At 34.4% G+C, this 25,573-nt stretch overlaps 1 protein-coding gene across 14 annotated transcripts in view; it reads right to left on the bottom strand.

Annotated features, from left to right (window-relative positions):
- LOC127855481 (tubby protein homolog) overlaps nucleotides 1–25,573 on the bottom strand; it is a 72,836-nt gene that overhangs the window by 10,800 nt on the left and 36,463 nt on the right. For 6 of the 14 annotated variants that reach the window (XM_052391114.1, XM_052391118.1, XM_052391109.1 and 3 more), the window contains 7 exons: nucleotides 15,450–15,473; nucleotides 8,766–8,822; nucleotides 8,253–8,304; nucleotides 7,698–7,863; nucleotides 7,367–7,474; nucleotides 6,507–6,644; nucleotides 4,698–4,886 (listed from right to left, as the gene is read on the bottom strand). In XM_052391114.1, the coding sequence (XP_052247074.1) occupies nucleotides 4,698–4,886; nucleotides 6,507–6,644; nucleotides 7,367–7,474; nucleotides 7,698–7,863; nucleotides 8,253–8,304; nucleotides 8,766–8,822; nucleotides 15,450–15,473 (734 nt within the window). The remainder of the gene's footprint in view (nucleotides 1–4,697; nucleotides 4,887–6,506; nucleotides 6,645–7,366; nucleotides 7,475–7,697; nucleotides 7,864–8,252; nucleotides 8,305–8,765; nucleotides 8,823–15,449; nucleotides 15,474–25,573) is intronic. The other 8 variants (XM_052391115.1, XM_052391117.1, XM_052391116.1 and 5 more) reach the window with 3 other exon arrangements.

The raw sequence follows: 25,573 nt of genomic DNA, 5'->3' as shown, positions 1-25,573 counted from the left end.
GTAGAGGAAGAAATGAGATGGAATTGATTGTTGGAATTCATTTTAATTTTTTTCAAAGAAAATTTAATACCTTTTAAAAACAGTTTAGAAAATATAAAGAATATTTCTTTTATTACCAGTGTGATAACACATTATATCATCACTGACAAGGGCAAAAAATAATAAATTATTTCCACAAGCTTAACCCTTAACCACTGAAACACACATTTTGAATCTCTGGTAGTCCCTTAGAAATCATATTAAAGACCTCTCTTGATCAATTCAATTTGTAAGGGCTTAATCTCCAACCCTAAGATACTGATGAGCAGCAAACAGCATAAAACCTGAGCCACTGCGAGTTACTAGCAAGCTCTTCTTGTTTTACGCTGGTTGCATATAGCCATTGTAAATTTGCTTCTGAGTGAGAAAAGGTGAATCTCATCTCAAAAGTACCAGTTTTCTTATCATTTTCGTATGCTTTTGAGTGTTTTTCTTTTCAATTTTAATCAAAAGAATTCCAGCAAAACATTTGACTTTTTGAGAAAATGTGCAAGATCAATAAATGTACTGAACTATAATTTAATTGATTATATTTGTATTGACAATAAATAGGACAATATTGATTCTGGCGTGTTAACTTCAAAGAAAATCAAATTACAGAATCATGAATTTTCCACACAGAAGAAAAGCATAAAAACAGACAATAATCTCTGTGAAACAGTAATATTTGTGAATATATACTACATGGCTAAGTTCCAAGTTTCCATACAACAAACATTTGTGTTCATTTAAATATTCTAATTATTGGTTTCTGAAGAACTAACAACGTGGAGTATTACATCTGCAGGAATGTTTTCATGATAATTTCAGTGTTAAAGAACCAATCAAATGCAATAGAAACGCAATTTAACAACAACAACAATCACATGTTTTAATTTTTAGTATTGGTGCAGTAGATATAGCAAAAAGAAGCACACTTCTGAACATGCTTTAGGCTATGAATGGACATTATTGACATGCAAAACAGGTACACAGATTGTATGGAACTTTGTAAACAACACCTTGCATTTCAAGAATAACAAGGGCTGTTTGTAAAACATGCATGCCCCCCATATGGGCTCTCCGTTGTAGTGAGAGACATTGTGTGAATATGTTTTTTGTCACTGTGACCTTGACCTTTAACCTAGTGACCTGAAAATCAATAGGGGTCATCTGCCAGTCATGATCAATGTACCTATGAAGTTTCATGATCCTAGCCATAAGCATTCTTGAGTTATCATCCGGACACCATTTTACTATTTCGGGTCACCGTGACCTTGACCTTTGACCTAGTGACCTGAAAATCAATAGGGGTCATCTGCGAGTCATGATCATTCTACCTATCAAGTTTCATGATCCTAGGAATAAGCGTTCTTCAGTTATAATCCGGAAACCATTTTACTATTTCGGGTCATCGTGACCGTGACCTTTGACCTAGTGACCTGAAAATCAATAGGGGTCATCTGCGAGTCATGATCAATCTACCTATCAAGTTTCATGATCCTGGGCCTAAGCGTTCTTGAGTTATCATCCGGAAACCATTTTACTATTTCGGGTCAATGTGACCTTGACCTTTGACCTAGTGACCTCAAAATCAATAGGGGTCATCTGCAAGTCCTGATCAATCTACCTATCAAGTTTCATGATCCTAGGCCTAAGCGTTCTTGAGTTATCATCCGGAAACCATTCTACTATTTCGGGTCACTGTGACCTTGACCTTTGACCTAGTGACCTGAAAATCAATAGGAGTCATCTGCGAGTCATGATCAATCTACCTATCAAGTTTCATGATCCTAGGCCTAAGCATTCTTGAGTTATCATCCGGAAACCATTTTACTATTGCGGGTCACCATGACCTTGACCTTTGACCTAGTGACCTCAAAATCAATAGGGGTCATCTGCGAGTCATGATCAATGTACCTATGAAGTTTCATGATCCTAGGCCCAAGCGTTCTTGAGTTATCGTCTGACAACCACCTGGTGGACGGACCGGCAAACCGACATGAGCAAAGCAATATACCCCCTCTTCTTCGAAGGGCCGGCATAAAAATGTTAAGATTGTTAAACTCATAAATGTATGTATACAAGAGCAGGAAAACATACACTCCATAAGCACTTTCAACACAGTTTAAGCTCCGTAAAATTAATATTGTTTTTCGCCAATATGCATTAAAAACACAACCACCTTTGGGACATGATTTTCTGCCAGTTGCCATGGACTTTCAAAAGTGTGTAATTAAGTTGTTCTAGCCTACCTCCCACAGAGCATGGGATTACTGGAGTTTCTGGATGGAATCAAACCTGGTTATTAGATTATTGATCATGCAAATAGATGGGATCAGAGACAAAGAGTTCTTGGTGTTTGTTGCCAGCGTGTATCATACTTGTAGCTTTTGTTATCGCTTTAATTGAATAATTTCCTGATCAACAAGCAGCCTGCTCTAGTCAATGACCTACACCTAAAAATTACTCGCAATGATTGAATGTTGTCGTGCTATAGCTGAAATATAATACTAATGATACATCTTGGTACACTAAATCTCCATTAAATATCAAATATTCTTTCACAGCTTCTACAACTAGTAAATAGCATAACCATTAAATCTAAAGAAGTAGCAAGCATACATTAATGAGCTCATCAAAAAGGAATAAAGTGAAATTTCCTCCCTGCGACCTAGGTCGCATACAAGTCAAACCCGTGACAACAGTCTCATGTTAACTCACGTTCCTCATCCTCAGAGTCAAACTCAAAGGCCAGGTTATTCTCCGCCATTGATCGTAAATCCCCCAAAAAGTGGTATTTCTTAATCAACATCTAGAAGTCATGGCACATAAACAAGACCTCCGCAGGAAAACCTCCAAGAGGCCATGTGGACACATGATTATCACTGTCAAAAGATTTCACGTCAATAGGACGCTGGGAACATATCCTGGCATATATCCGCACAATTTAGTCCCCGTGTGGGCCTTCCGCTACTTCCCTTGATTAATTTTCTGTCTCAAAATTTCCAAATTTTCGTTTTCAAATGCACGCACAGGAAATCATGCCTCTGCCTCGGAGACAAACAGATAGCTTTATGTTCGGGTATTGCAGATGCTGTCTCAGGCATTAAATTGTTGTGTACAACTGCTTAATTTCAAAATTTCAGAAATGATCCTGTGACGTTAAGTGTCTTTAACATCAAACTTTAAAGTTGTTTTCAAATACTTAAAATAATTGCTGTTTAATATATTCTCAAAATTAAATCTCTACAAAACAGACACACAATTAAAGTACACGAAAAACAGTTTTAAATGCAATATCCATAGTTTGTGTTTAAAAGTTGTATCCATATGTTAAATATACACTTCATCAACCTTTAAACAAACATCTCATTAAACTTTGCATTCATTGATAACGCCTTAAATAATAAATACACGGATTTATCAGGCTTGTTGAATAGTGTAAATGAGCATTTTAATATCAGACACACTAAATGAAACTTGATATCAGCTACTACCTGTATCCTTTAACACAAAGCTTGTGTCAGTCAAATACATTGGAGCATTGTTTTAGTACAACAATGTTTATTATGCAATATAATAAATTAACACTTTGCCATACAACTTTAAAATAAAGGCTTCATTGTCGCAAATTTTCGACACAAAAATTGTTAACATTAACATCCCTCCCACTCTAGTAGCAATTAATTAAATCATATGAAAAACATGACCCTACACTCAAATTAAATTAACACTTACTAAAACAAAATGTTTTAAATCATCAACTGAAAATATACTGTATAAATACATAGAATACAAGGAATTATCTATAAATTATTAAAATATCCAATTTAGTGATTATTTCCCTAATCAAGCCCTTATCAAAGTTAAGGCACTAACAAAAATAGTGAACTGAAAGTTTTTTTGTATTGATTTCAAAGACCAGAAGATTCATTCACCATAAATATACAACCAGTGTATAACCTTTTGATCAGTCTATATTCAATTCACACATTTAAATGGAAGATATCAACAGGGCAAGAAGATGTGATAGTTAAATCTCCAATACATTAATGGAATGAACACTTTTTCAAACAAACTTAAATAGTCCAAAGCTTATGATTCAAACTGAATTGGAGTTAGTGATGCAGTTAAAATGTTAATAAATTTCTTCTTGACATTTCAAGGCTTTTAAATTATTTTCCAGAAAGATATATTTTGTTATATGCACTTAATTAAATTGTGACCAATAATACACAAACAGGTCCACAGTATGCTGCCCACAGCAAAAAAAATGTTGCTTATTTTTAATAGTGTCATTAAATGCATCACTATTGTAACTTAAAAAGATAACATAAAGGTGTTAAGGTGTTAACACTGCTATTATATAGCACTATAAAATGAAATACCAAGCTTCAAAAGCAAAGCAAAAATGCTTAAGTGAGTAATGATTGGAGGGTGAGAACAACTCAAGCTTTGTAAAAGGAAAGAAATGAAAAGGAATGCTTAGGTTAGAAAACACTAAAAATGCACAATTCTAAAAACTGGACTGAAAGGCGGGAAAAGGCAGCTGAAGTCCAAATAATACAGCCTTGTATAAGTCTACAAGTTGCTAGCAGCAAAAGCTCTATGGTTATAAAGAATCTAGTCCGGCACCATGTTAATGAGCATAGCAGTGGAGTTGCACAATACAATACCTTGAAAATTGTCAGTTTCGCCTTGTTTGGGTTTCGATACATTTTTCGCTTCATTAGCCCTATTTGGGGAAGGGCTAAGATTTTCAGGGCTAGATATAAACTCAAAATTCCTCTCAGGGGTGTGAACCCAATTATTTTCAGGATTATTTCCCTTGCCCTTTTTCTTTTTTGATTTCGCAGGTGTATTTCCTGTCACAAAAACAAATGTACAGTAAAGTTGCAAGCCTTCTATTGAATAACTATATATATAGCATGCATAAGACCATCAATTCCGTAAACCTGATAATTCATTAAACAATGCAAAGCAAAGTAAAGCTCTCTAGACCATAATCTCACACATATGCAGAATCAGACAGGCATGTACCCAAAAAAGTATGACATCACAAGTCACATGGTACACATATCAGAGGGAAGACCTGAGATTACAACTGAGAAATCATTCTTTCAAGACACAAAACGCAAGGCATGCAAGCATGTTTCATTTTTACGCAAATATAGAAGTTTTTAGTAAATCCAGACACTGGGCAATATGCAATATACATGTTTTGTACAGATTTAAATCTGTAACAAACAAAGAGTCTCAGATGAGGAAGTTAATGTTAGGATGTAGAAGTTTAAAATACACTTTAAATACACTCAACCCTTTACCACTTAGATACGTATTTTGACACATTTGTTGTCCTCATAAAGTTAAGTATAATTAAAGACCTTTAATTGTAAAAATTCAAATAGTAAAGGCTTAGTTTCCAACCTTTAGATACTGATGAGCAGCAAACAGCATAAAACCTGAACAGACTGCGAGTTACTCGCAGGCTGTTCTGGTTTTATGCTGTTTTCACATAGCCATTTTCACTTTGCTTCTGAGTGGGAAAGGGTTAACAAGGTACTCATGGGAGTCACAAGATGTTCACAGTCAGTTATCAGTATTTACATTGGTTGAGTACATGTGGACGGGGAAAGGGGCGGAGAAGCAAAGTCAGATTGGAAACAAAACAAAAATTAAAATTTTCAAAAGCATATACATATGTAACCAAACAATATCTGGGTAAAACATAGTTGGCCTCATTATGCGTGCATTTAATTTTAAACATAAGAAAGCCATCCTAAATATGCATTTAATACAAAAATAATATAATCTCAAAATAAAAAAGGAAGCATTTAAAACCTACTAATGTGTTAAAAACATATAAACACAAATTATTCAAATGTTTATAAAATAAAAACATTTGCAATACTGCAAGAAAAACTGTAGAGTTTGTTGTTGTATTGAAGACCGAACTGATGATAATCAAGTAATGGCCACAACTAGTACCCTAAAATGGGTTGAATTTCATGCAGAAAACAAAACACATTTTTCAAAAGCAAACATCACATAAGTGAGCCCCCAAAAAATGATTCCGTATAATGCATAACACTGCTGAGATGATCTAGCAATCATGACTCTTAAAGTCTCATAAAGCGGACACTGCAAACATGCCCATGGCGATATACATGTCCATGTATTTTACAGGAACTTCACAAAAAGATACACCAAATATTTGTGTACTATGTCATGTTTTACCAGAAAACAGTATGGGAAATGTGCACCTATTGTTCATTGTCAAGTGTTTAATGACAGCAAAATTGTGCTTTCTCACAAGTTTTATGAGAAAACATCACAAGGATTGGCCGAAAAAAATTATCCATGCAAAATTTTATAAAATAATTATAATACAAGAAACGGCAAAACAGATGCCGTTCGAAGACTTAATTGTACAAGAAAACGCCACACAAAACAGGAAGGGGGAGGGGTTTGCAGGCTGGACTTACCCTCAGTGTCTATAGTAGGAATGTCATCATTGTCTGATGGCCCGTCGCTACAGCTGTCCACTGTGTTGTCATTTAGGATCAGCGTTGGTGCGTGCGAGTCGATACTGCCATCTGTGTAGCTGGCGGGACCCAGGTACTCTGCGAGAGAGAATATCATTAATAAGATTATATCTAACCTATAGCTGATCAAACACAGCATGCCATTGACCTTGCAAGATCTAAGTACTCATGAATGGGACAGAATGCCTTAACTTCTTACTGCTGAGATACCCATTTTGACTATTTTGTAGTCACTTATGAAATTAAATTTAAGATTCCTTACTAGATTGAAGTACATTGGTTGCACATTTCCCTTAGCGTTAGAGAGGGAATGAGTTAAATAAATGTTTGTATGTTTTGATTTGCTCATTATATAAATAAGTTTTGAGATCAGATGAGAACTGTCTGTAATCTCGTAGAAGCAGAATCTGCTAATATGAATACATTAACAGCACAATGGCTTATATCAGTCGATTCTATTAGTAGTGTAGATGATTCATGCACAGTCGGATGTGAGTCGTATCATGAAAATATTGGTCTTATGCCATATGCTGTAAGTGTACTTTCAGATCAGCCTTTGCATCTGCTTATTACCAAGTTCACAATTTGAATAATACAACCTATTTCCCTTTTATTTAAAGAGAAATTTTCATTAATCAAAATTTAACACAAAAGCATCAAAATCATCAAAGATAAACAAAATAACAAACAATAACATTAATCAACAAATTCTCTGACAAGCAAACATCCGAAAAAAAAGAAAAATAACCTTTACAACATTCGAGACAGAAAATAACAATAACTATAATCAACCAATATACCTGTGCTGAGTTCATTATCGATTTTAGAATAATCTGTCCTTAAACAGTGGTGTTTGATCTCAGGGTCTGAGGCATGCATGTTAGCTTGGCTAGAATAGGCGCTTATTCCTAACGTCCAGACAAAACATCAATTATTCATATTGTGTATCCAATTAGGATATGATCTTAAAAACAATCTTTCGAAATATCTTGTCTTGTGGAAGTTGCTCAGAAACATTATTTTCTACACATAATTACCAGTCTATATTAATAATAACTTAGGATCAATAATGTCGGAAGGGTCTAATCTATACATGCAGTACAATACATCTACTAATAAATTCCAACATACCGTGGAAGTTTGTCGGAGTTGTGGGTTTCGAGCCTGTGTCTGTCTTCAAAATGGGTTGTCTCTCCCCTTTGTTCTTACGACCGGAGTTTGGCCGACCGTCAGTGTTTGCAACAACCATTGTCGTCTGCTGACGTTTACGACGTCTCTCCTCTTCAATTCGTTTTTGCTATGAACAAGAAAACATTTTACCAATTTGTTCAGAGCAAAATAACCCCGATGTGTGTATTATCTTGTATTCCTTCACTTCTTGTTGTGAATAAACAATTATGATTGCCATACATGAAGTTTTTCGTAACACATTTGCATATAATAAGCCAATCATTAATTATCCACTAACATTATGTGTTATTGTGGTGTGCTCTAGCTATTTTCATATCAATCACTTGTAATAAATTAAAGGAACCTAAAACAGATTTCTCTAAGTTTTCTAATATAAATAATATGTAAAACAAATCTAGTTACATGTAGTTTTTAAGACTTAAATTCATCAATGAAAGTAAGTCCTTTTAAAGTGTGAAATTGCACAATATATCACCCATCTGAGGAGTTTCGTACCTCTTTTAACAAGAGCTGGTCCTTCCTGGACTGTGAATACTCATCTTGAACGCTGAAAATCAATCACATAAGATATTAGATAGGGCAATATGTGTAGCTATGAAACTGATAATTCTTACCAGAATCCTTCATTGGCATCACCAATAGCAAAAATAGCCATATGCTAGTAACGTTTCTCATTTGCCTTTTCAAATCAGTAATTCGCTTCTATAAATTCTGGTAAGATAGTGAACAAATGAAGATTTTTTTTAGTGATCAATATTTTTAAATAAATTTGAATTTTGGCTAATGATTCAGGTCAAAATAGGTATTGCATATAAAAATCTTTAAATAATTTTGCCAAGTCTTGGGGGTATTTTAAGGGATACAAATCAGTGAAATTAAAGTGAAACCACAACTTACATAAAACAATATCAAAGGAGTAAAAGTGAAATCATAGCTGACCAAAGAATATAAATCATCATATAAATCACACATTATTGTTCAATACTTGCAACATGAAAGAAGTATTACCTTCCTGGCACCCCGCTCATGTTCCAATTGTTATTGACACCAGTGGAGTCTGTGGGTCTGAAACAAAACACAACACAAGAATAAACATACTTACTACTTTACTTTCTTAACCCATTCCCACTCAGAAGCAAAGTGAAAATGGCAAACAGCATAAAACCAGAACAGCCTGCGAGTAACTCGCAGTCTGTTCAAGTTTTATGCTGTTTGCTGTTCATCAGTATCTAAGGGTTGGAAATGCAGCCTTTCAAACTTGAATCTAGTAAGAAAGGTCTTAAATTAAATGTAACTTTCTAAAGGACTACAAATGCATAAAAATAAATATCTAAGTGGTAAAGAGTTAAATACATATCTAAGTGGTAAAGTGTTAAATATGTATCTAAGTGGTAACGTGTTAAATACGTATCTAAGTGGTAAAGTGTTAAATACGTATCTCAGTGGTAAAGGGTTAAATATGTATCTAAGTGGTAAAGGGTTAAATACATATCTAAGTGGTAAATATGTATCTAAGTGGTAAAGGGTTAAATACATATCAAGCATTAAGCCCTGTTTTCCCAGAGCCAGGCTTATATTTTTAAACGTGGAAAATAAAAGATTAATCATTAGCAATACCATTTGTTATTATCCATTTTTAGATGTTTGATAAGAGTCTAATAGCATGACTTGGAAATATTTGCCTACATGTAACTACTTATTCATTATGAAAATCTGAAATACAATGTAATTATTACTTGAATTACAATTACCACAAAACGGTTAATATATAACTTTCAGTAGCCATTTTGTCACAACTTTTCCATTATTGTGGCAGAAATGACATGTATTGATTTTCTCATGTTGCTAATCAGTTTTCTTTTCAGATGAAAAATGTCTATTGGTACCATAGCAACAGAATCTAATAGCACGAAATTACATTCACAGGATTATAAACAGTGTAATAATAACCCATTTATGCCTAGTGGACTCTCCCATCCTTCTAAATTGGATCAATTTATTTCCAAACTTAGGGATGTCTAATATATTTTATTACTATATTTGGAATATTTCTTACAAAAATTCCTTTAAAAAAATAGCGCAGACCCTGATGAGACACCGCATCATGCGGTATCTCATCTGGGTCTACGCTGTTTGCCAAGGCCTTTTTTGTAGACTCTAAGGCATAAATGGGTTAACACAACAACTATAATAACAACAAAGTTCCACAATTCAATTATATAAACGAATTTGAAATACAGAAAATGCATGAGTAAAAAACATGTATCTAATGCTTGATCAATCTAACATACACAACATAATGTGAAGTTGGATTAAGACATTAAGCTTGAAATAAACTGCGAGTTTTTTCCCAATATTGTTTTATATGCAGTTGTACCTGCTGTATTTATTAATGCTGACAACTTTTAAGTTACATAGACACTTGCATATATAATTGTGTCATTTAAAGAGATATTTTATTTCGAAACTAAATATTAAGTTTGATTTGTTTTAAATTTCCATGTAAAATTAATTGTATCAATGGGTGCATGAACACAGTTTCAAAATATAGATAAAATGAAAAAATGCTATCACTGTTAATTACACTAAAAGTATAGACTGAATATTACACAAATAATTTCAGAATATGGAATAAACAGTTGTTAGAGAAAACTACCAAAATGATGTCCATTCCAAATTTGATGTCTTATGTCTAAATTCACATAATGCAGTGTTTGACACATCTCACCTAAAAACTTCATTATCGATATCCTCTAACAAATAATTAACATCCCAACGTTTCCCCATCACAATACTACTGGGATTCTTACAAAGAAAATTCCAAATAACACAAACTTCTGCTGTCAACTTAAATTACTGTCAGTATTATAAGCTTCTAAACCTCAGGAAGAAAGTTCATCAACATTAATATTGCATTTCCCTAAAACATGCGTCATAAAGTGCATCTTCTCCACTTTAAATCCAGTGAATATTTAATGTGTTTCTCTGTCCATCATCTGCAGTGCTGAACACAGCTGAAGATGATGGGGAAGATGCATTTAATAGAGATACACAATTTTCTAGGAAGAAAATCAGAAATCAATAAGCATCTGTCTGTAAAACATCTTTCCATAAGCGAAAACCATGCAGCAATCAGCAGTGTCTGTTTACTATCTGGTCAGCACCCAATAATGATTAATGTATATAAAAAATACCAAAGCAGGGACAATGGAATCAATTTACACTCATTTTTATAATCAATATAAGTATTTCTTACCATTCCAATATAGACCGCTATTTGTTCACTTTGCTATCACATTATTACGGCGGCATATAGGGGACATAGGAAATATTTTATTTAACTATTTCTATGACGTGCCCACGTCATAGTTATGACGTGCAGACGTCAAGGCTATGAAGTGCGCACGTCATAGAAATAGTTAAATAAAATATTTCCTATGTTATATTATTTAACTATTTCTATGATGTGCGCATGTCATAGCTATGACATGCGCACTTCATAGAGACTGTCAAATAAAATATTGCCTATGCCCCCTTTATGCAACTCTATGACGTGCGCATGTCATATAGACTGTTAAATAAAATATTGCCTATGTCCCCTTTATGCCACCATACATTATCCCTACCAGTATATAAATTTATTTGACGCCTCTTACATTAATAGTAACATTCATCTCAGAAATATTTTAAAAAATCTAAAATATTTATACCAAATTTAAATGCTAACAAAGCTAATATAATGAGAACATATACATAATTTACTGCACCTTATAACCATTCTTCTTTAATAAGTATTCTTCAATATATAGTATGAATCACTTTATTTTCGCAAATATTTTGTGTTAATTGTCTCAAACTTTGCCTGATAACTGAAACATTTTTGTTTTCAATCTTATATACAGTAGGTGGGTGGGGAAGGATTATCACCTATGGCTTACAAAGGCAAAGACATGTTCAGACATCACTGATGCTTGTAACACTTTTCATCCATCCTGAACACTTTAAACCACTGTCACAACAAACTTTGTGATTGACTAGCATCAAACAATGGGCTTTAATAATAATAGCATTAATGATTTGCTAATTAATACTTGTGGAAAACAAACATGCAATCAAGGCATAAATTGATTCACAGTATAATTTCATATATTGCAGAAAACAAACAAGTGATATCTTGTCAAGAGGTACAAGCCCTGTTGTTTTAATTCAATCACCTTTTTGAAATTCCAATAATTTTTAATCATCAGGAATTAATTTTATTCACCAACTTGTTTTTAAACAAGTGCTGCACCATTGGATAAAAAAAAAGTTGTAATAAGCTGAGAATCATTTCTAACAATAAATGCATATAGAAATTAAAATAAACTAGAGCTTTGTCACAGACGTGACGTATACCCCTACGTGCCGCATTGACAAAGACTATTTTGCATGCTGTCTTCACAAAACAGGAGAATCTAATTTATGGCAATTTTTAAGAATTATTAAGCCATTATCATTTATAGCCATTTTGACTTTTGAACTCTTGAATTCTTCCACATGACACGCCATCCTATGACTGTGAACAAATTAATGTACAGAGTCATTTTAAAATCTCACAATGAATGACATAGTTATGGTCCAGACAAGATCATTTATTGCCATTTTTTACCTTTGAACTCAAAGTGTGACCTTGACCTTGGAGATATCGACGTAATTCTTTCCCGTGACACACTGTCCAATGATGGTGAACACATGTGCAAAATGATTTTAAAATCTCACAATTAACGACATAGTCATGGCCCCGACAAGCTCATTTATGGCCATTTTTGACCTTTGAACTCAAAGTGTGTCCTTGAACTTGGAGATAGACATAATTCTTTCGCCCGACACACCGTCCAATAATGGTGAACAAATGTGCCAAATGATTTTAAAATCTCACAATGAAAAAAAATAGGTATGGCCCGGACAAGTTCATTTATGGCCATTTTTGACCTTTGAACTCAAAGTGCGACCTTGGAGATATTGACGCAATTCTTTCGCACAACACACCGTCCAATGATGGTGAACAAATGTGACAAATGATTTTAAAATCTCACAATGAAAAAAAATAGGTATGGCCCGGACAAATTCATTTATGGCCATTTTTGACCTTTGAACTCAAAGTGTGACCTAGCTTGACCTTAGAGATATCGACGTAATTCTTTCGCATGACACACTTTCCAATGATAGTGAACAAATGTGCCAAATAATTTTTAATTCTCACAATTAACAGCATAGTTATGGCCCGGACAAGCTCATTTATGGCCATTTTTGACCTTTGAACTTTAAGTGTGACCTTGGCCTTGAAGATATCGACGTATCTCTTTCTCGCAACACACCGTCTTATGATGGTGAACAAATGTGCCAAATGATTTTAAAATCTTACAATCAATGACATAGTTATGGCCCAGACAAGCTCATTTATGATCTTTGAACTCAAAGTGTAACCTTGACCTTGGAGATATCGATGTAATTCTTTGGCGGGACACCGTCCAATGATGGTGAACAAATTTTACAAATGATTTTAAAATCTCACCATAAATTACAAAGTTATGGCCCGGACAAGCATTTGACCTTTAAACTCCAAGTTTGACCTTGACATTGGAGATATCAACGTACTTTTTTCACACGACACACCGTCCCATGATGGTGAACAAATCCACCAAGTCATTTTAAAATCTAACGATAAATAACATAATTATGGTCCGGACAAACTTTCGGTTTAAAACACACTAAGTGACCCCGTGACCTAGTTTTTGACCTGGCATGACCCATATTCAAACTTGACCTAGACATCATCTAGATACAACTTGTGACCAAGTTTGGTGAAGATTGGATGAAATTTCAGGACAGACCGACAGACCGACAAAGTGACTCCTAAATAGCTCCCATTACCAGTAATGTGGGTATAATTACCAGTAATGTGGGTATAATTACCAGTAATGTGGGTATAATTACCAGTAATGTGGGTATAATTACCAGTAATGTGGGTATAATTACCAGTAATGTGGGTATAATTACCAGTAATGTGGGTATAATTACCAGTAATGTGGGTATAATTACCAGTAATGTGGGTATAATTACCAGTAATGTGGGTATAATTACCAGTAATGTGGGTATAATTACCAGTAATGTGGGTATAATTACCAGTAATGTGGGTATAATTACCAGTAATGTGGGTATAATTACCAGTAATGTGGGTATAATTACCAGTAATGTGGGTATAATTACCAGTAATGTGGGTATAATTACCAGTAATGTGGGTATAATTACCAGTAATGTGGGTATAATTACCAGTAATGTGGGTATAATTACCAGTAATGTGGGTATAATTACCAGTAATGTGGGTATAATTACCAGTAATGTGGGTATAATTACCAGTAATGGGGGTATAACTAGTAGAACTAACACATAATTTTTGTTAATATTTAGTAATATAAATAAAATGTTAATAAGAAGTACAGTCACTAAGAGTAGAGTAGAGAAAAAATTGAAGACCATATGAAATGAGCACAAAGATATGTAATTTGGTTATTAAATAGTATTTTGGCCATAAATGTGGTAAACATATATTAAGAAAGTTCTGAAAACAATTAAAAATGAGTAATTTCCTTTAACGAGTCAAATATTGTCTCAAAGCAAAACCTTCTAATAGAATTGTCATAGAAAAATAGCTGCTGTTTGCTTAAAGGAATTTCTGTAAGAAATATTCTAAATATAGAAATAAATATACTAGACATCCCTAATTTTTGAAATAAATTGATCCAATTTAGACGGATGGGAGAGTCCACGAGGCTTAAATGGGTTAATAAGCATTGATCAAAAGAAAATAAAGAATAAAGTTAGTGATAATAATACTATATTTTGTTTATATAAATTGTACATAATTAAAATTAGGCTGAACAAGAGATGTGTTCGTCAGAAACACAATAACCCCTATTGCATTGCTTTGATTTTATTAATTTTTTTACCTTTGACCTTGAAGGATGACCTTGAACTTCCACCACTCAACATGTGCAGCTTCATGAGAATGCCGCTTTGATTTTGTTTAATGACCTTTGACCTTGAAGGATGACCTTGACCTTGTAGGATGACCTTGACCTTGAACTTCCACCACTCAAAATGTGCAGCTTCATGAGAACGCAGCTTTGATTTTTTTTTTTTACCTGTGACCTTAAAAGATGACCTTGACCTTGAACTTCCACCACTCAAAATGTGCAGCTTCATGAGATACACATGCATGCCAAATATCAAGTTGCTATCTTCAATATTGAAATAGTTATGGCCAATGTTAAAGTTTTCGGACGGACAGACGCAATATATTTGACATTTGACCTTAAAGGATGACCTTGACCTTCACCTTTCACCACTCAAAATGTTCAGCTCCATGAGATACACAAGCATGCCAAATATCAAGTTGCTATCTTCAATAGTGAAAAAGTTATGGCCAATGTTAAAATTTTTTTCGGACGGACGGACAGACTGACATACACACATACTGAAATACTGACTGACGGACAGTTTAACTGCTATATGCCACCCTACCGGGCGCATAAAAACTAACGGTATGTGGGTGCATTAAGAAAACTAGGCAAAAATGCTAAAGTTACTAGCACACTTGATGAGAAAACTTCTGAAGCAGTATAAATTCTGAGACTAGCCGAGAGTGCCTACCTGCGTATTCTGGAAATCGCAGGGCTAAAATGGAAATTGGAACATAAATTTCCATGATAAGACTTAGTTCAAGGGTAAATAGTTTAAGCATAATCTGCAGACTATTGTGCTGAAAACTCAGAGATTCATGTTTTATTGACATAAACATGTATTACATAGTCTTTCATAAAAAGAATTAACTGTTTACCACTTGATACGTATTATATATTTGTTGTCCCTTAGAAAATTAAAATTAAATTAAAAACCTTTCTCATTAAATTCAATTTTTAAAGGCTTCATTTCCAACTTCTGATTAGCAGCAAACAGCATAAAACCTGAACCGACTGCGAGTTACTTTGCACATTGCCATTTTCACTTTGCTTTTTATGGGGAGGGAAGGGTTAATGTTAACTTTCAAGGTAATATCTATTAAGGGCCATAAATGTGTAGGCTGCAAAATCTTTATTATGTAGGCTGCAAAATCTTTATTATGTAACTAAGTAAACGAAAGTGGATGAGAACTGTTTTGAATTATTAAAGGCAACAAAATTATGAAAGGCAACAACACCTTTCACTGTCTTGACCAACCCTGTATCTCATGCAAGTAAAAGGTAGTAACATCAGCACACATGTTTTTAAAATGGGCAACAACTGTTTTCATTTCCGACAAACCTTCAATCAAGTATCAAGGACTGACAGGGAGAACTTAAGATAAACTCTTTACCACTGAGATACCTATTTAAACCCATGTGTGGTCCCTTAGAAAGTTACATTTAATAAAAAACTTTTCTTATAGATTCAAGTTTTATAAGCTTGAATTCCAAACCTTTAATACTGATGACAGGAAACAGCATAAAACCTTTACAGACTGCGAGTTACTCACAGGCTGTTCTGGTTTAATGCTATTTGCACATAGCCATTTTCACTTTGCTTTTGAGAGGGAAAGGTCTAATACAGTCAATCTTGTATTAAGAGACCATTCAAGGGAGTAATCAAAAGTGGTCTCTTAATAAAATGGTCTTTAAATAAAAAAGGCCATTCTGGCAGAATGCTTACCCTCAATTTTAATCTATATGAGGGATAATCTTTTTTGTCAACAATGATTTTAACTTTTATAATTAAATGAATACAAACACAAAACATAAACAATATTTTACTTATAATGTGTTTTATTTTTTCACTTATTATAAATTATCATTTATTATAAATGAATTGTGTGTACATATTTATTTGCAAAAACAACATAGACAAGGAAATATTTTTCGCGTTTTTTTCACCTGACACATTATTTCCACATCTTCAAGCACCTCGGCTTTACGCTAAAGAATGTTCTGAATTTGAGTTTTACCGACTCCAAACTCATGTGCGATTTTACGTGCACTTTTACTCTTTGACAATTCCAAAACCCAAATTTTCTCGTTCAACGTTTACACTTTTCGTTTCAACATTTTAATTTCTGCATGTACGCTGAAATCTGACTCGATTATGTTTCATAATGAGCTGAAAAAATTAAAACACGTCAATTGAAAACAAACAAACCGACCTGATTGGAATATTTATTAACTAAATAACAAAGTGATTGGCTAACAAATATCTACTAATTAGCATAATTACAAATTGGTAATGTACAGATTTCGACAGATGTTGCCGATTAATAGTTTATTTTCCGCACTTCTCAGGAAATGTTTGTCGCGTACAGTGCATTGTTTCTGCACCTGTTATCTATACTCGAGAAAAATCGGCGTTGTCTCTTAATGTTCCACATAGTAAACTATTTAAGCTGTAGACTGTGCGCAATACGTTCCTCTATTATTCAACTCAATAAATTAATACGCAGTCTACAACAATACTGGTCAGAACCGGTCAACGAGACAAAGCATAATCATAATGGTTGGTGTGAAAACAAAGCAGAGGTGTAACAGTACATCTTATAGGCTTATATAAACAATTAACACGGATTTGTCCCTGAACGATCAATAGATTAACCACTTTTACCTCCTACTGGTCGCTTAATTCAAGATTCGGACATCAAAATACACACAAATCAGCGGTCGCTGGTCGCGTAAGACAAAAGTCGCTTAATACAATATCATTATACACTGTAACTCCAATATAGCGCGGTCAATGGGGTTCAAGCCGCGAAACAGCGTTATAACGGATCCGCGTTATAGGTTTTGAGCTCATTTACTGCAGGGCGCTATAAAAAAACAGGTATAGAATAGCCTATAATATAGGTCATGTATATTGCCATGCTGTGTTGACGCAAATACATGCATATAAACCGAATCTTATCGATAACAGTATACATACCGCTTTTCTTATGTGCACATTTATCCGATAATCCAATAAAATTGCAACATCACTTAAAAATAATAATCTTGAACATTAATGACGATATATGTTTAAGAAATTCGTAAACACAACCGTACGCATATATTCCATTTTCAGAAGTGTTAAGAGTACAGTGCATTATGGGGCAGAGCTTTCATTGGACGAGCAACTTTAAATTTAGATTGAATGCAATACGACTCATGTACAAAAAATTGTTATATTGCGTCATACGCATGCAAAAAACTTGTTTCCCGGGGACTTTCTGATACCGCGCGAAAATGAAAGTGAAACTCTGTTAACAATTGCCGGTACACTGCGTTCGCATGTAAATAAATCGTCTGCATTATTTAATTTCTTATACACGAACTGAAAGAGATTAAATGACATAATACTAGAATGATAATAAAATGACAGAAAAAGTTGTTTTATACAGTAGGCAGTATATTTCACAGCCGCTCATTTAATATAGTCAAACTGCAACCATATCAAAGAAAGAATGTTTCAATCGTTTTGAATTACTTGAATTGTATAACTATCCCGCTTGCACTTAACTTATGGAAATTATCGCACTGAACCGCTCTGATGAGGAATACATGTAATTAACACTGACACGCGAGTTTTTCACACCTTTATTGACATTACACAACAGATTAACACCAATTAGCTGTCGGTGTTGTTTAACCTCAAGGCGATTATAATCGGTTCAACGGACGGTTGAATAAAGCAATCAACATAACTGTGATTGCCGCCATCTTTGAATTGTCTGAAAATACATGAAGTTGCATTATACGGATTTGAATCAGAAATAAAATGGAAGGTTGGAGAAAAAATGGGATCCAAGCACCCTCCGCGTTATATTGGATTCAGCGTTATAACGGAGCGCTTTATATTGGAGTTACAGTGTATAGCGAAAAAGGTCCGTGGGATTTCAAAATGGTCGCATAAGACAAAGGTCGCTTAATACAAGTGGTCGCATCCACAAGATTGACTGTAAATAAATAAATGACTTCCAATAAACCAACAAACATTATCTCACCTCATTCTTAAACAAGAGATGTGTTTGTCAGAAACACAATTCCCCTTCTGCGCCGCTTTGGAGCCATATATTTGACCTTTAACCTTGAAGGATGACCTTGACCTTTCACCACTTAAAATGTGCAGCTCCATGAGATACACATGCATGCCAAATATTAAGTTACTATCTTCAATATTGCAAAAGTTATGACAAAGGTTAAAGTTTTGGGACAGAATGACAGACGGACAGGCCAAACACAGAAATATACCCCCCCCCCCCCCCCCCCCCCCCCCCCCGATCAAATATTGTATGATCTTTTAAAATAACTAATATTTAGTTTGTGCACCTGATAAAACTCTTTCCAATGACATTGTCTGCCTTTGAGTTCTGCCCCTTGGATATTTGTTTTCGTTCACTTTATTTGGTGAAAATATACTACAGGCATTAGAGACAGATGACCATGACATTTCTCAATGTTTATTTTACAAATATATGATAGCAAGAATATTTGTTGGTTTTGGTTTATGATAAATATTAATTCACAATTGGTCACTTAAATTAATTGTCCATGAGTGGCACAATGAGAGAAAATATTCACTTCCTATAGAATTCTTGAGTGAATAGCAATCAATTAGCTATCTCAAAACAACAACTTTTCTATTTATTTAATGCTTTGCCTATCATTTATTTACATGCCAAAAGAGTTTAACTGGAAAATTTCACTGGAATAAAGATGTCTGGTAAAAAAATGTTGTCCTTTCACAGTTTAACAGGGGAAATTATCTTTATAAATTACCACTGCTGTTTTTCACAGTTCGCAACAGTAAATTATTGTTGTTAAAATTGAATGTAACAAGAGCACCGCATAATAGGTGACAACGCTTGGCTGCAGGTGCAGTTTTGAATAAATGAAAGCTTGTCAGAATTTTTTTCATTTTTTTAGAGGTCACTGTGACCTTGACCATTGACCTAGAGACCCAAAAAATGGGTGTGGCGTGTAGAACTCATCAAGGTGCATCTACATATGAAGTTTAAACAAGAGATGTGTTTGTTAGAAACACAATGCCCCCTATTGCGCCGCTTTGAAGCCATAAATTTTACCTTTGACCTTGAAGGATGACCTTGACCTTTCACCACTCAAAATGTGCAGCTCCATGGGATACACATGCATGCCAAATATCAAGTTGCTATCTTGAACAGGGGTCATAACAGGACCAGATTGCCAATCCTGAAAACAAGCCAGGGGTCTGGCTCTGCAGTGCCTTTGTCAGGGGGATAAAGGGGGGCTAAGTCCCCCGGACAAAAATTGATTTAAATCATTTTCAGACCCTTCTAGATTGCATTTCCAAGCAGTTTTAAATGCATTTTATTATAGCAAAAGAAAGATTTTTTTCCAAGAATTTACTTATATTTTTCAGCATAATATTATACTACAATAACCAAATATTTTGAAAAAAAATCAATACAGGAAAAATTGAAATAAAAAAATAATCATTAAAAAGTACAACCTTAGCCCATTATATAAACAGCACTAAATAATATCACATGAATATATATAATATTAACGATTTCCACCTAAAACCTAAAAACTGATGCTGTTACAAGAAAACGTAATTATAAATTATTCGTCAAGTGGCTAAATTTACCACCCCCCACACACCTGTTTACGCAAAGTAAGATTCACGGTTGTTTTCCTATGTTCCAATGTCACAGTTTATCAAATTAATCGTTTATGTAAAGAAACAATAAAAATATAAAAAAGTAATTACGTTTATAAGCTTCTAAACATAGGTTACGTGGTCAAAATTTACCTTAAAACTTTTTTTCGTTGTTACTCCATGTTTATAAATGCATTGTTGATTGGAATTCACAGGATAAATACTAATGTGTCTTGTTCTGATAAAACTGGGCATAATACATGTGCGTAAAGTGTCGTCCCAGATTAGCCTGTGCAGTCCGCACAGGCTAATCAGGGACGACACTTTCCGCCTAAACTTGATTTTCGGTAAGGAGACTACACAGGCTAATCTGGTACAACACTTTAGGCACATGAATTAAGCCCAGTTTTCTCAGAACACGACACTAATAAATTTTATGATATCAGCGCAGGAGTTATCTTCTGTAGAACCGAAATAAACCAAGAATCACTCCTTACCCCCCCCCCAACAAAACTCGAATTTTTATTGATCTCAAAAGTGACCCTGGTGCCTTGAAATCCGGATTTCCGGATCAATCCGGAATATTACAACCCCTGCTTGAATATTGCAAAAGTTATGACCAAGGTTAAAGTTTTAGTTAAAGTTTTGGGACACACACACACACACACACATACAATGACAGACAGGCCAAAAACAATATACCCCCAATCTTTCGATCTGGGGGCATAAAAAAGTTGTGGATGGAAGAACTTTGATTTTAAAGCCAATGTTAAGGTTTAAGCGGACGACACGACGAGCTGGCTATGAAAATACTTCGGGTTTTCCGAAAACAGCCAAGCAAGTTACTCGCAGGCTGTTCTGGTTTTAATCTGTTTGCACATAGCCATTTTCACTTTGCATCCACAGGTGGTTAGCGTGTGGCTATGATATTAATTAGTGAAAACATCATTTTGAATGATAAATAATCATATTATAACGAAAAATTAACTTTTCTGAAAAAAAATATTTCACTATCAAATATATATATAACAAGGTATGCAACTCAAAATCACCCCATAACGGGGTGCATCGCTTTGAACAGCCATATCTTCATCAATTGTGCAGCGATTTTCACGATCTCGGTCTTATTCAACGCAGAAATGAATTTCCTTTCTGGAAATGTATATGTCTTGCAATATTTTTACAAATGCTGGGTCAACTTTTAAGAAATAACACGATACACAACACACATGACCCAGTTGACAGTGATCATGTATTCTTTATGAATGAAATCTCCAGTTGTAAAGACACACCTCCGCATTGGACCAATGAAATCACTCGTATGTTTAAAATGTCAGTTAGTTGAAATGTATGTAAACAAAGGTTTCAAACGGCGCTGGACAGTTAGTCTTGATGCAGAATGTAACGACAAGAACGGTAATAATGTTTTTTCATACGTTTTATTGAATTATGGTATCGAACTACATGAACTTTGTAGGGAAGTTGCCCTTTACTCCGTGAAGATTTCAGTCTTAAAGACAGCATGATCACTGTCAACTGGGTCATGTGTGTTGTGTATCGTGTTATTTCTTAAAAGTTGACCCAGCATTTGTAAAAATATTGCAAGACATATACATTTCCAGAAAGGAAATTCATTTCTGCGTTGAATAAGACCGAGATCGTGAAAATCGCTGCAAAATTGATGAAGATATGGCTGTTCAAAGCGATGCACCCCGTTTTGGGCTGATTTTGAGTTGCATACCTTGTTATATATATATTTGATAGTGAAATATTTTTTTTCAGAAAAGTTAATTTTTCGTTATAATATGATTATTTATCATTCAAAATGATGTTTTCACTAATTAATATCATAGCCACACGCTAACCACCTGTGTTTGCATCTGAGTGAGAAAGGGTTATTGATTTTATTTTTGCAGAGGACTATTTACAACTCATACGCTTGTAAGTAATAAATCATACACTTATTAGCCCATTATAATCTAACAGACAGTCCTTTTTAATCCTTTCTAACTAACAATATAAAACTAACAGATAAATTTAATACTTCCTTAATCATTGTCTTTCCAACTGTTAAAGATTTCTTGTCTCAGGCCAGTTTGTTTACTCCAAATGTGATTAACACATGTTAGATAAAGAAAGAACATGAGTTAAAATCAATCAAAATGTATTGGACATGATCTTACATGTTATCTGGGTATCAACCATATGTGACAAAGCCTAGCAACCAAAGAAAACAAGTAATACATAGTTAAGGCACTGTATGACAAAAACCGTAAGTAGACTTCAAACTTGCACAATCTGACAGACGGGTGGGAAAGAGACATTCTAAAATGTCCATAATTTATACACAAAAGTTGTGACATTCATAAGATGGACGCACACTATATGACAGAATTTTGCACAAACTTGATTGGTCTGCTCAGCTTAACCCATTTATGCCTAATGGACTCTCCCATCCTTCAAAATTGAATCAATTTATTTCATAAATTAGGGATGTCTAGTATATTTATTTATATATTTAGAATATTTCTTAAAGAAATTCCTTAAAGCAAACAGTGAAGACCCTGATGCGGCGTCTCATCATGGTCTATGCTGTTTGCCAAGGCTTTTTTTCTAGACGCTAGGCATTAATGGGTTAAGGGGTAGGAAAAGATCATGGTAAAATGTCCATAAATTTTGCCTATGTGAGGCCAATAAGTTGTGACATGCAAATGATGGAAGCAGACATGAGTCAAATATGTGATGAAAAACAAAATGTTGGCATCAGGCAATGAGTCCCAGATGTGATGGCAATAACATGTTGGGCTTATGTAAGTCTAAAGTTACATTTTGTCCCATTGTCTCATGACTGAATAGCTATGAACTTCAAAAAATCATTAAATTTTCCCAAACATACACTTTACATCTTTAAGGTCGAATAGTTAATGACAATATGAGATTTGCGAGGGTAAAGACATCGAGACATGCAATTGTAAATCAGAAGAGAATGCCATCATATTCAATTAAATACAGTACATGTCAATTACATTATGGACTCAAAGGGATTATAATTCTGTGAAAAAAAATCAATTTATTTTTCCTAAAAAATGAACATTTATGACTAAGTCAGACAAGTTTTTGTAAATGTGTCAAAAATTAGTAACCAGATGGCCAAAGGCCACAATGCGCTCACCGGAGACTTCCAGGAACTAAACTACTCTGAGCAGGTACTTGTAGTGGTTACGAGTTGCACAAAATATTTATCAGGAAACATTCAACAAAACCTGGCAGCCATGTATTTGAACAAACCACAATCATTTTCGTAACTATAGTACCATAAAAACAAATTATTTATGCTCTGGAAAGTTTATTATGAGTGAGCAAAAAATGTGACATCTAGAGTGTAAGTGTTCAAATTGTTTCATTATATCCGCATATAAAGGAAAACTTCCCCACCTTATGGCAGCGATGCTTTTAATGGAAAAGAAATATGGCTCACTCATCAGAGAAATCATAAGAACAAATTATAATGATGTGAGCAAGTTTCAAGAAGATTGTGCAATCAAATGAGACTTTTGGTGTTTGCAAGCTTTTGCTTTAACCAGAGTCCTAGTGACCTAGTTTTTGACAGCGCATGAACCAGTTTTAAATTCATCCAAGATATCATTGAGGCAAATGTTATCACAAAAAATTTCATTATGAAAGGCAATAAATGTCGTTAAAGATTTTTCTTTAATTTGACAGTGTGAACTAGTTTTTGATCCCACATGATCCAGTTTCTTCTGCAAAGATATTATAGGGACAAAGGTTCTGACCAGGTTTTACACAGATTGGGCTATTAATGTTGCCTTTAGAGTGTTTACAAGCTATTTTTAGCATAGGTGCGTTTACGCACCTATGTTTATGGTATATACCACATTTCGAAAATCCACATCGATCGGTTGCCCATTATGAAGCCTTACCTGATCAAAAATCAGACGAAATATCTATTTAATTTAGTATATGGTCATTCTTACAAAAAAAATTTGGAAACGTTTTTCTAACGTTTTCTTCCAAGAATATTGCTGACACCGTTTTTAGTGAATTTTTCTAAGACCGTTTTATGTCAAAAAATCTTCTTATAACCTAAAACAAATTTCGTTCGTAAAACAATTCTATTTGCACTATAAATCTTAATCTCCTACGCAGTGGCCTCCCTTATACTAGAAGTTACTGACCGGGCGAAGCAAGGGAAGTAACTGCTGTGAGGAGTTTCTATAAAAATCTGCATTCAGAAATCTGTATTCAGAACTCAATCTGTTGTGCACGTCTGCATCTAACGCTTACCACAAGTTTTACGACAAATTCTTGACGCAGACGAATAGGGTAGCGTCTATTTTCATTTGTGAAAAGAATAGTTTGATACAGATCTGTCCGTGCTTAAATTTTGAAAGGCTTGGGTAATTATTTTTCATAAGCGTTTCAAACACTGATGTAAATGGAAAGATTATCTATTTAAATAGTCGGTAATTGTTTGAAATTATTGATTTGAGAAATTCGCGGATGGCGATATCGAACTACATTATACCACGTGACGCCATTCTTCCCTGTATCTTGCACCTATGCTTTTAACGCCATCGGCGCTCTCGTTTAATTTGAGCTAGTGATCAAGTTTTTGACCCCACATGCCAGTCATACCAGTGCCACTGTCAACTGACAATTTCTGCATTCCTGCCACTACTCAATGGTCTCTGGCGCCATTTCTCAGGGCTGTGGAGATAACAATTCAAGGAAAGCTGTACGACAGTCTGAATGACCTGCACTCACGGGCTACCTTTGTGCACAGAGACAGTCCTGAGTGAGAGCAAGACAAAGAACCCACATAAGCCAACTGAACCAATATCGTTATGACAAATGCTCTGACCAAAATATATGAAGATTGGAAAAATATGGTGGCCTAATGGTGTTCAGAAGATTTTTCCTTAATTTTACTTACTTAGTTTTTGACCCCACATGATCAACTTGAAAATTGACTGAGGTACAATGAGATATTAATCTTCCGACCAAGTTTCTTGAAGATTGGTCAATAAATGTGGCCTCTAGTGTTCAAAAGGTAAATGTTGATGACAGACTAAACAAAAGGCAGTCACCATGAAAATATTTTGCTCAGTTGAGCTAAAAAG

Source organism: Dreissena polymorpha, chromosome 13, assembly GCF_020536995.1.
Source record: "Dreissena polymorpha isolate Duluth1 chromosome 13, UMN_Dpol_1.0, whole genome shotgun sequence".
Taxonomy (NCBI): Eukaryota; Metazoa; Mollusca; class Bivalvia; order Myida; family Dreissenidae; genus Dreissena; species Dreissena polymorpha.
Note: the sequence above shows the minus strand (reverse complement) of the source record. Positions and strands in the feature narration are given on the sequence as shown.